Consider the following 12,767-nt stretch of genomic DNA (forward strand, 5'->3'; position numbering starts at 1 on the left):
TTTCTCGGAAACTTCTCAAAAAAACTGTATGTAGCTTTTTTTAAAATAAAATTGATTTAAAAAAATTATGAGTAGCGATTTGCAAAGTTGCTATCGGAGATAAGAACACTTTTTTCCACGTGGAGGCGTCGATATTTGGTTTCATTCATTCATGGTAGGCGTGACGAAATAACGCTCGACCACGGGCGTAGGCATAATGCCGCTTGCCGGATGGAAGGCGCGTCACACTGCAAAGATGACTCCACCGCATTCCATTCCCAGGCTCGCACGACGCTAAAGCGACTGTTAAACTAGGATTTAGTGGCACCATTCTTGACTCTTTGCTCCGGTTTTTACCATAAGCTAAGGGAAAATATGTACAGAAACTCGCATGTTTAATTTTTTTTTATTATTATTATTAGGTACATTGAAAGAAAATAGAATGATAACGAAAATATTGCGTCGAACAATGCTTACACTTGAGATCATGTAAGAAAATTCGTGGGCAAAATTGTGTGTAGCTTCCAAAAACGGTGTTCAAAAATAAAACATAAAAATTTGTGTATAACGTTGCAATTGGAGATAAATACTAGCTGTTCTGGACGCGCTTTGCGCGTCCGTCACGGCCAGCCAAGGGGCTGCGCCCCCTGGACTCCCGATCACTCGCTACGCGAGCCATTTTTCTCAGTGATTGGACATTATTGATCATTAAGATGTATACATTTTGGAGACTCTGGAGACAAAAATGATTTCGTGCTGGAGCGTGCCATCATTTGCACATGAATAGATGTGTGGAGATGAAGCGACGATGGGGATCGATCATTTCTTCAAAAACGCATTTGACTGGGACGTCATCCCATCGGGTGGCGGAAAAAGACAATCCAGGGACCCCCCTCCGCGATTTGACTTGCTGAAGTAGCGAAAGTTTATCTTTACCTTTTAAGAAGATTATCGGTGGCGTAGGGGTCTAAAAACTGCTCAACGATAGTATAGTCCGAGTTCCGAATCGCAATGAGCCCACTCGTGTTTTTTTCTTATACTTTCATCGCATATAAATTTCTCTGATGTTTTTGTTTTATTCTCTCTGATTGCATATTAGTAATCATATCCTCATTCCGTTTCCTTTCCATTTCCTTTTTCCCTTTCTGTAGCATCTGTGTCCATTTACAATTATTATTTTAAATAATAGCTTTCCCCTAGTATACAATTGATGCTTCAAACGGAATCAATTGTTTAAATGACATTTCCGGCTAAATCATGGGGTTTCCCAGCAAGGCAGCCTCTTGTACCTCCCGGACTCTATTGTTGCCAGATAAGTTGCTTTTTTTGGCACTTTTCCCAATCCAAATCCATGTAAAATTTTCACATTTATCGCACAATCTGGCAACCTCTCGAGTGAAATAGAAAAAGGTAGAATCGCTGAAAGTCTCAATCCTTCGAAGTTTATATTAATGATGATGATGCTTTCTTTCGTGTGCGTCCGTCGTCTTTTGAATCCATTCATCTCTTAAACTTGAACATGGTTGTTCTTCTTTTTTTCATGTGTAGTTTTTCTCAGTGGTTGGAGGCCGCGTAGCGGCTACAGGCCTCTTGTTTGGTATAATAAGAGCAACTACACTAATTTTTTCGGCCTAACAAAAGTGTGTTTTACAAGTCACCAAAAGTTGTCATAAGAGATATGTGCTCACCAGCTGTTTGGTGCATGCTATTCCGGTGCTACAAATTTATTTATTTTTTCCCCCATGAAATTTTCATAACATCCATTTTTCAAGTAATTTACCTCGGATCCCCTGTTAAAACTAGTATGTCTCACAATTTGCGAAATTGTTTGTGTCAGGGTACCTACCTATGTATGTTTTTGACCATGGGTATGTGGACCTTTATTAGGTACCGATTAAACCACCGAAACTTGAAACTTTGGACTTGTTTCGAAGTCAAAGAGAGATAGGGTTTGCCACCTAAATTTCGGAATGACCTTTCTGAGGAAAACAAGAATAACATTTTAAAAATTCAGATCAATTAAACCAAGAAGAAGTGGTGCGGATGGGGGCTTCGTTGCCAAAAATTAGCTTTTCCCCCTCAAAAAAGCCTTACAAATTATAAAATCGCACTTGTTTTTTAAACATAATTTAAAGGTAAATTATTATTTTCTGCCGTGACAAGGTGGAAAACAGAAACAACATTATAACAATTCAATTTCTTTTATTACAATTAAAATTTGTCATTAGAGAGTCAACCATACGACTTTGATTTTGATTTAAAAATTATTTACTTTTCTAAATTAAGAACAAATTTGGGATTAATTTTTTCCCTGAGTGGATAAACAAATTATACCTACGAAAGGGAGCCTTTCGATATTTTTAATTTTGCAGCAATAGTTCATGTTTAGTGAGTACCTAATCAAATGTGTGTACAAGAATAACTGAGGGATTGGAGGACAATATACGCATACGTGCAGTTTTTTAAAGAAATGAGATAGTAATGAATTCAGTTAAAAAAAGTCTAAATGCAAATTCTGTGAAAAATTCGCCCACGAATTCCAATTTTTAAGCATCAAAATGTCAGTTTGAACTTTCTTTCCGCCATAAGGATCCATGTGATTTCGAAGCTTCAAAAACGTATTTCTAGAAGTAGCAAAAACTGCACTTTATTACGCCCCTTGTCCCTCAAGCTCCTCGGTTGGGTGGTTGCATTGATGATTTGTCGTATATCAAGCAGGTACATGCAGACATTTAATTTCAGCAGGACCAAACTGTTGGCGATCAATTTTAATCGGTTGAATTTTACAAATGCATTGGGCAATCATTCCTGAAAACCATATTAATGTAAAGCATGGAAACTCCTTCCATTGACCCAAGCCCCTATTTCAGGAGCACCTCCACTGTAACCGTAATGTTCCTCTGCAAGTCGATTCTGCGAAAAAAAATAAAACGAGATGTATTTATTTTTGTTTTTTTTTTTTTACATAATTCTCTGGTGTCAACAATTTCGATAACAAAGAAATGTCTACATACTGCTTTCCGTGGCAAAGTAAGACGGCAGAAGGCTTCTCTCCCAAAAATCAGATTTTTTATTTTCAAAAAGTAGTAATGCTATGTATAAAAAATAGGCTTTTAGTGATTAGCCAGTCGAGCTTATGTTCAGTAGGTAATTTTTAATTCTTGCATTTTTGAAAATAGACAGTGCACTTAGTTCATGGCCATTTTTTTATCTTTATTAATTAATAAGATTTGATTGGAACAACACCATTTTAATTTTTAAAATTTCAATTAGAACCAAGATGTTGTGTGAATATTTATATTATATGTAAATATTATATATAAATAAATATTCACACAACACCTTGGTTTTAATTCAAATTTTTAAAAAAACTTTATTAATTAATGAACTACGAAAAATGATTTTGAACTTGCGTGATTCAAACCTTTCTTTAAACGTACATCGCCAAGAAAGACAAAATGGCGGCCACGCAAAGATTGGTCCGTTCGCGGTTTGTCTCTCCCTCGAGTGATCCCTTTTCCGCGACTCATGCACCGTGGTGCGGCTCATATCAAAATCAACAACCACCAAGATGTTTTTATTTCTTGGATTCTACTCGAAAATGTACGTAGAGTTAATGTGGCATATGCCTTCTTTGTCCCATAAAATATCCTAACACCCCATTTCCCCTTATTAGGAGCCGTTTAATTTCGGAGGAAAGAGGAGGCAAAAAAAAATTTGGGGTAAATAGGCCGTGCGCCATGTCAATTTGACGTAAATTTTCACGTAGAATCCACATTTGAAGTAGGTAAAGATATACCCTTGTCATTTAACATTTTCGACTTTGGCCCTCCAAAGCCCCAAAATTTTCAAGGGGTCGTGGTCCCCATAATTTTGGATCAACAGAGGTCATGGGCACACCAATAAACAAGTATTGACCTTTTCTCTCAGGACAATTTTAGATTTTGGAAATCAAATAATTTTACAGTGACTATTTTAAATTCGCCCAATAAATGCCCCGTAACTCCAAAGAATGGTGGTTTACGGAAAAAGTGCATTGAACAAAAAGTTCTTATTTTCGGTCCTAGAATTTAAATCAGAGGTCGAAACACACCCTACCTATTTGAAATTTGTAAGAAACAGGGGGCACCCCCCTCAACTCTCCCCTCCTCCCATGGGATTTTGGGGGGCTGGAAATATTTTTATTGAATTCTTTGAGGTCGATTTAACCCTAAAAATATTCGTCCCGAAGCTGAATTCTTCGCCGTTCCCGAGAAATAGAAAGTAGGCGGGTTCTCTGGAACTCCCTTTAGAGGGATTACTACAGACGGTTATAGAGGTATAAAGAGGGATGTAGAGAGATATACAAGGCTATAGAGGGATAAAGAAGGGGTAGAGGGAGATAGGGGGATTTACAGGATAAACATGGATATAAAGGGATACAGAGTGATATAGAGGGATAAAGAGAGATAAAGAGAGATACTCAGCGATATAGAGGGTATACAGCGATAATGAGGGATATGGAGAGATATTAAGGGAATAAGAAGGATACAAGTAAGGGACCGGGGGGGGGGGGGGGGGGGCGACGACTTCATTATCGATTGCATTTCTCTTTTTTGCTGAATTGAAGCTACAGACTCTATCTTCTAATATTGTAAACCTTAAACACTTACGCTGTAATGCTCATCAGCTGTTTGAGCACCTCCAAATCTGTAGTTACGTATAAAATTAAAAGCTAGTAACGTTAGGGCAAGCTTGCCTAGAACGGCAGCTTTCATGGCAATCATTTTGAGTTTCATAATGAACATTGGAATCAGCGTTGTTTGTATAATGAAGGGAATCAGCAAGAGAGGAAGGAACTTCTCCTTGAAACCCTTCTTTTTTTTGTGTGGTTTTGGTTTTTTTTTCTTCTTCTTCAGCCCGTGGCCTCCGTGGCCTCCGAGGCCTCCTCCGTGACCTCCACCATGGCCTCCTAGGCCTCCGGCATGACCTCCACCGTGCTGTTTCAAACCATCTTGGTTGACTGTGAATCAGAAAAATGTATGTTGAAATAGCGCAATGTTTATACTTATTTTTACAATTCATCGTTTAACTAATACATGATTCGATCGTCCCGGTTCCTGATGCGAGGTCGAACGTGCGGGCAACTTCCCGAGAAAAAGATTTTGATGTTAGGTAAATGTAAAAAACTGAGGTTGCGATTTTTCTACCTCTTTGATCTTTAATTGGTCGCCATGTTAAAACTTTAGGTTTTTCTTTCCTAACGTCAAGTTTGTTTTTCCCCTGTCTAAATACCCCCTGATTCCGAGACGGCTAAAAAGTGAGGTGCCGATCTTTGGCCTTTTTGAACTTTCCTAGTAGCCAAAATTCCATGTAAAATACGAATCAATTAATAGAAAGGGAAAATACGTATCCAAATATGTATTCAGGGTGATCCAAAAGTCCCCTCCACCCCCTCTAACTTTTTACCTAATTGAGGTAAAGATTTGAAACTTAGGGGATATTCCTAGGTCAAAGGGAGCTACTTTTTGGCCCCCCTAAAATTTTCAGGAGGCCCCCAACTTTTAATTTTCAAATGGGAAGACCCCCGTTGTGATAGCTCGTTCGAAAGAGCATAAAAAAAGAAAACTTTTCGCGCAAACCCGAAGTCAATATCTCGAACCGTTTCAAAATGGCGGCCGGTTAAAGTTCAAAATGGCGGCCGGTTAAAGTTCAAAATGGCCGAAAATTCACACCGGTTGTTTGTCGATGGATTTGCGCGAAAATCGATACGTAGGGGTATTTTGACACGAGAAAAAAGAATTTGACGTTAGATTTTTAAAAAAAAACCGAAATTTCCAAAATGGCCGCCGGTTAAAGTTTAAAATGGCCGAAAATTTTCACCTCGGTTTTTTCCTGATGGATTTGCCTAAAACTTGGAATTTGAGAGTATTTTGGCATGAGATAAACAAATTTGAACTTAGATTTCTAAAAAAATCAATTTTTGGTCATTTTGAGTTTTAACCGGCGGCCATTTTGGGAAGACCCCTTTTGTGATAGCTCGTTCGAAAGAGCATAAAAAAAGAAAACTTTTCGCGCAAACCCGAAGTCAATATCTCGAACCGTTTTAAAATGGCGGCCGGTTAAATTTCAAAATGGCCGAAAATTCACACCGGTTATTTGTCGATAGATTTGCGCGAAAATCGGTATGTAGGGGTATTTTGACACGAGAAAAACGAATTTGACGTTAGATTTTCGAAAAAACCGAAATTTTCAAAACGGCCGCCAGTTAAAGTTCAAAATGACCAAAAATTTATTTTTTTAGAAATCTAAGTTCAAATTTGTTTATCTTTTACCAAAATACTCTCAAATTCCAAGTTTTAGGCAAATCCATCAGGAAAAAACCGAGGTGAAAATTTTCGGCCATTTTAAACTTTAACCGGCGGCCATTTTGGATATTCCGGTTTTTTTGAAAATCTAACGTCAAATTCGTTTTTCTCGTGTCAAAATACCCCTACATACCGATTTTCGCGCAAATCCATCGACAAATAACCGGTGTGAATTTTTGGCCATTTTGAACTTTAACCGGCCGCCATTTTGAAACGGTTTGGGCTATTGACTTCGGGTTTGCACGAAAAGTTGTCTTTTTTTATGCTCTTTCAAACGAGCTATCACAAATGGGGTCTTCTCATTTGAAAATTAAAAGTTGGGGGTTCAAATTAAAAGTGTGGGGGTTTTCAGGGGGGCCAAAAAGTAGCTCCCTTTGACCTAGGAATATCCCCCAAGTTTCAAATCTTTACCTCAATTAGGTAAAAAGTTAGAGGGGGTGGAAGGGACTTTTGAATCACCCTGTAATACGTATGAAGTATTGAAAAATACGTAGGTACGTATAAGATACCGTATCCAAATAGTATTTGGACCATATGAACTTGCTCTTTTTGTCGTATTTTATGTTATCTATCAGACACGTATCCAGAAACGTAATACATAGACACCATTTTTAGTCATGTGATAAAAAAAGAAGAACGAACCTGTTGACATCATTTCAGAGTAGAGGTTACTCATATGCGAGTCGACCATTTGATCATCGGGTACGTCATCTCCTATCACCGGAGATGATCCACCATCTAGGGTGAGATCCTCAATTTCAACGGTGTATGGCTTCTGATTTTTTAAGAAGCCTCCATCTCCCCAGTCTTCATCGTCGTTATCTCGCTGCTTTGATTTGGCCTCTGCTAAGTTTGAGAGTGAGAGAATGACTAGGATCAAAACTGCTAACCATGATAGGGTCACCGCGGTCATTGTAGGTAAACCTTTTCTCCGTTTTATTCGTTTTCAAGGCATTATTGAGGAATGACGGAGCTTTTGCGTTTTTGTGCTTATTGTTTTTGTTTTGATTTCTGAAATTAGAGCAGACATGAAAAAATTAGTACCTATTACATTAATTTTAAAAAATCGTGAATTGGAATGATTCGGCTTCAATAGGGATGATACGTACCTATAGTAAATCGAGAAAATTTGTTACCTACCAACTCAAAAGAATATGGCACGAATCGGTAAAATTTGGGATAAAGTGAGTATATCTAGGTATAATTTGAGAAAAGAGACAAGCTGGGATGTTCAGGGATTTTTCGTGATGAGCCTGGGTGGATAGGAGGGGGGAGGGTTTTGTTTAAGATTTTGAATAGGGACTAGCACCGATTTTTTCTCCGGATATTTTATTTGTAAGAAAAATGATCTCTTATTCAGGACATCAAAACAGAGAGCTTGAACCGGTGGCATTGTGTAGTTTAAAAACCAAACAATTTTAAGGTCTCGTGAGCTATTTTTGGAGACGGACTGGAGGTCACTTACGTCTTTTTTGACGAAAATAAATCCGTAAATGGAAAAAGAGGATGACGTGCAACGTTTCAAAAATAAGAAAAAGAGAACAAGTCACACAATCCAATGCTTACATTGGACTTTTCTCCCTTCTGCTTCAAGATGCCGCACTTATCGTTAAACAGGATGTTCTAAATGTTCGGTTCACCCCCTCCTAACCTAAACCTGATTCATATTTTGCAACTAAACTTTGGGGATGTTTGCGAATCAATGTAAAGCTACTTTTGGGACCCCCTCACAGGGGAGGCTGCCGGGCTACAACTTTTTTTTCAAGTGGCAAACCCCCCCCCCCCCCCCAATCCCCATTGTGATTTCTTTCGATAGTTAATAAGTACTTACTGGCGCAAACAACAGGTTGCCATTCTAATTTTTGACAAAATGGCAGCCGGTCAAAATTCCGAATCTCTCGATAAATACTTAGTAATCGGGGTTTTTATGGCAAGAGAAAGCCGAATTCGGCATTGCTTTTATAAGAAACTGCCGAAAAACAGGTTAAATACTCATTTTTCGTCAGTTGTCGCCATTTTCAGGGACCAATGCCGGATTTGGATTTTTTGCCAAGGTTCCGAATTTGGGAGAATTTCGGGTTTACTCCTATTTAGAACCTCGACCGGCCCCCTTTTTTTTTCAAAAATCAAAATGGTGCCCTACAAATTGCTCGAAAAACTTTTCCTTTTTTATCCTCTTTCGATTGAGGTGTTACGAAGAGAGGGTTACTATTTGAAATAAATGTTGGGGTCCGCAGCCCCTTTGTGTAGGGCTAGGGGCCTCAAAAATGTTGGGGGTCCCCCAAGTAGCTTACATTGATCTAGGAACTATATACCTTTATGGAGAGAACACAGACATGTTGGTAATTTGGAAATTAGGTAGATCAAGAAGATTTTAGGGCCCGAAAGGGCTGCCAACCTATGAACTTTCAGTATTCAGCATGATTTTTATTACAGCTGTTACGACCTCTCGTTCGCAAAACACGCATTTGACCCATTTTTTGCATCGATTTACTCATTTTGGCGGAAGAACGCTCATTTATGAACATTATTGGCCATCCTGGTTTGATACTGGAATCTGAAAGATTATTGGCAGCGGAATTTTTTCAGTGATTTTTGTGATAGATTGTTGGAAACCCCCCCCCCCCCCCCTCCGCCCCCAAGAGGTCCATATTTCGACATATGTACGTACTCTCCCCTCACAGGTAGGTATTCAACCATGAACTCCCCCAAAATTTCGTGATAGAAACGAATTATAGGTAGGTAAAAATTCAGAGGGGGCGGACCAGACTTTTAGGACACCCCGTAGACTAAATTCCACAAGTGGACAGGGATGATTATTGCAATCGACATGCGCTAAAATTCAGGAGATGAAATGAGTCGCAACGCCACGCCCTCGTATGATTTCGATCTGCCGCTCTGGCTAGTAAATCCTTGAAAATAAGTCACTCCCACGGGAGTGCGGCCACGGGGACAGAAAGGCGAACGAGCTTCCACGAGGAGGATAAGACTTTAACTAATTTTGTTCAGTTAGGGGGGGGGGGGGGAGGATGGAAAGGTCCCAACAGAATGTGGAAGAAGTCTCGCGAACGTGGAGATCTGCATGTACGAGGAGGTCAATAAAAAAATATAGTACAAATGGAAAGTTTCAAAATATTTGTCCATCTGTCCGTCCATCCGAGAAAATAATTTTTACTTTCTCGTTTATTCTTCTCGGCGGAGTTCCGAGGCCCACCCAAAAGTCTTGAAGAATTAAAATAAAATAAAAGAAACCTTAAAAAAATATCCGATGGGAATAAATTACCTACTGAGACAAAAAGGCCTTTGGCCTAGAGAATTTGACGATATCGATGGTCAAAGTGCGAGACCACACATCACCGTTTGCAACACGTATTGCAGACTTCTTAATTGTCATGCTTCTTTTTTTTATTAGCAAACTAGTCAACGTAATATCTTGAAAAATTATTTGATCTTTCTCAGTTGTTAGCATAATATTCTGTATAAATAAATGCAAAGCTGTAAAGTTGACCCATTTCTCTTTAAAGAATATCAACTATATAGGAGCAGAGATTTTGATCCGCAATGGAGATACATGGTTTCGCTTTCAAGCCATCGATATTGTTCCCATCCATTTCGCTTCGAAACGTTCTGCGAACATGCCTTGAATAAAAAAATGAATGGTCATGATATGAAGACGATCACATCGATTTAGGCTCGCATGAGCTAAGTGTTTGCCATTCTCAATTTCGGTCGATGCAGGAATACGACCCAGTTTTCTTTAACACTCCGAATAAGATCGAATGCACGATTATTCATGTTCGAGGCTGAGTTACGGTCAAAAGTAAGGAAATGACTGCCTAGAATTATTTCGTCCATGCCTCATATTTAATTACCGGTCGCGAGGCGGAGTGGCGGAACAAACCCCGGCCACAAGAGACGAGCTGACGATTTTACGATCTACACTCGGAAGAAATGGTATACTTCTACAGGGTGATCCAAAAGTCCCTTCTAACCCTCTCTAACTTCACCGAATTGAAATAATGATTTGAAACTTGGGAAATATTCCTAGGCGGGCAAGGGCAGCTACATTTTGGCCCCCTAAAATTTCAGTAAGTAGAGCAACGGAGCAACTTTTTTTTTATAATGGAATGATCCTCCCTTGTGATACCTCGTTCGAAAAAGGTAAAAAAGGAAAACTTTTTGCGCAAACCCGAAGTCAATATCTCCAACCTGTTCAAAATGGCGCGCGGTTAAAGTTTATAAGGTGGCCAAAAATTTTGATCGGTTTTTTGTCGATGGATTTGCGCAATAATCGGTATCTGAAGGTACTTATTTGCGCTCGAAAAAAACAAATCCGACGTCGGAATTTTTTTAACACTGTTTTTTGGTAATTTCAACCTTAGCTGGCCACCATCTCAGAAGCTCGTTTTATTTGAGAATCCAACGTCAGATTCACTTTTTCGTACCAATACACCCTGAGTATCGAGTTTCGGCAAAAAGCGATCGAGGTGCCAATTTTCGGTCATTTTGACTTTTGACTGGCCGCCATTTTGGAGCAGTTTGAGATAATGACTTCGGGCTTGCACGATAATTTGTCTTTTTTCATGTGCTTTCGAAAGAGGTATAATAAGAGAGTTCTCTCCGTTTGACGGGGGGGGGGGGGGGGGAGGGGGTGGGTGGGTTTAAAGCCCTCTACAAGCCCTCTACAAGTTACCCTCTCATGAAATTTTTAGGGAAACCTCAAGTTTAGTTGGGCGTTAAAAGAAATCATCCATCACAGAAACATTGACAGTGTACGTTATTGGATCACTAAATATTCTGATATTTACGCTGATTTTCACGTTATTTTGTGTTTTGAATGCGAGGTGTTTCTTCCGGGCAGCATTCTGCTTTCATCTCTCTGAATTTTGCCAATTTTTTTGTTCTAAAATGACTCTCTAGGCTCATGCGCAGGGGCTTACATCTATTTATATGACTAAAAATCACTAAAAATTCAAGATCTGCCGAGACTTTAGACATAAACGATGCGATATATCGTAAGCCAGCTCTACCACCTCAGAAACATCTGACGAATTTGGCCATGCACCTAGGTACTTATACCGTCTCCTTTCATCGCACATTTCCTTTTTTCTCCCCCTTTTTCCCCTCTCACTTTCTCTCTTATCCCCTTCAAATTACTTTTTTTTTTTTTTTTTTTTTTTTTTTTTTTTTTTTTTTTTTTTTTTTTTATTACCTATTTATTCCAGAGCCGACAAACCAAAAGCCCCAAAGTTAGCATTCCGATCCATCAATTGAAATGCAGAAATCAAGAGGATCCGTCGAATGTAGGTCAAAACTTGTTCTGTTCAAAAACTTGTTTTCAAACTATGCAAGCTATTCCGGAAACGATAGCTATATAGTGGTGAGTCACGGCCATCACAACGGACACAGAAAGGAGTGGAAAGGAGGTTTAAGATAGGCCTCTATGACCCCTCTCGACACTGGTCTTGTTCGTTCTTGGGGTTCGAACCAACGAGAGTGACCGAGACCGAGACCAAGAACAGGTTAGAGCGGTTCCCTCCTCTCGCATCCTAGCGACCGGCTCAGCTCAGCTCGGACCGTGCACGACATGGACACCAGCCGGTTCCGCTTCGCTCGCTTCCCGCCGAAGATTCCTCAGCCCTCAGCATTTCCTTTTTTCTTCATTTGTGTAACACAGGTGTTCTTTACTTTTCACAGGCATCGGCGCCGCGGAATCTCCAGCCTCTGCTCTACGCTTGACTTCATCGAAATAAGAGTTGAGGCTATTTGATGAGGGAATCAATCATGCAGATAGTCAAAAATGAATCAAATCTCCAGAGACAACAATAACCGTTAAAACCCACTCACTAAAAACACTCAGAAAACTGTTGAAACGAGTGTTTTAGGGCGTTTCTTTTGAAAGGGTATCCCTCTAAGTGAAATTAACATTTGTTATAAATTACATACACAAATTTTTATAATGAAAAAAACTAGCAACGTATAGCTATCAATAAATAATATTTATTTTTAAATATTTATTAATAATATTATTACCTACCTATGGGAACATATTTTTCACAAACAGGGTACCTATCCTACAACATTAATTTTCACAGTTTTTTTATTGTTTTTTAAGAACCAATATATTTAAGAACCAATGATGAGCTTTTTAAAAGATATTTCAATGTAGCCGTTGCTACCAGAGACCGAATACGTCCAATATATATTCTAAACCTTAGAATAGGCATTCGTACCCATAAATGGAGCTTATTAGGGCTCATAAGAAAATGGGCATGTCAGGTTGTAACATCCACCGATTCCAGAAGTGTGACGCTGCTACATCTCATTTATGCTGTCTTGAAACTTATTGGCTTAGGTAAGAGTTCAGCGTTGCATATACCTTTGCATTAAAAAAAAAAAAAAAAAAAAAAAAAAAAAAAAAAAAAAAAAAAAAAATCAGCT

At 39.0% G+C, this 12,767-nt stretch overlaps 1 protein-coding gene across 5 annotated transcripts in view; it reads right to left on the reverse strand.

Annotated features, from left to right (window-relative positions):
* Positions 1–2,161: 2,161 nt before the first annotated feature.
* The window catches only part of LOC109044091 (uncharacterized), a 29,794-nt gene continuing 19,188 nt past the window's right edge, over positions 2,162–12,767 (reverse strand). For all 5 annotated transcript variants that reach the window (XM_019061602.2, XM_072297472.1, XM_072297471.1 and 2 more), the window contains 3 exons: positions 6,969–7,337; positions 4,632–4,981; positions 2,162–2,892 (listed from right to left, as the gene is read on the reverse strand). In XM_019061602.2, coding sequence (XP_018917147.2) covers positions 2,800–2,892; positions 4,632–4,981; positions 6,969–7,239 — 714 coding nt within the window. In that variant the 5' untranslated portion in view covers positions 7,240–7,337 and the 3' untranslated portion in view covers positions 2,162–2,799. The remainder of the gene's footprint in view (positions 2,893–4,631; positions 4,982–6,968; positions 7,338–12,767) is intronic.

This window comes from Bemisia tabaci, chromosome 2 (genome assembly GCF_918797505.1).
Source record: "Bemisia tabaci chromosome 2, PGI_BMITA_v3".
In the NCBI taxonomy this organism is placed as follows: domain Eukaryota; kingdom Metazoa; phylum Arthropoda; class Insecta; order Hemiptera; family Aleyrodidae; genus Bemisia; species Bemisia tabaci.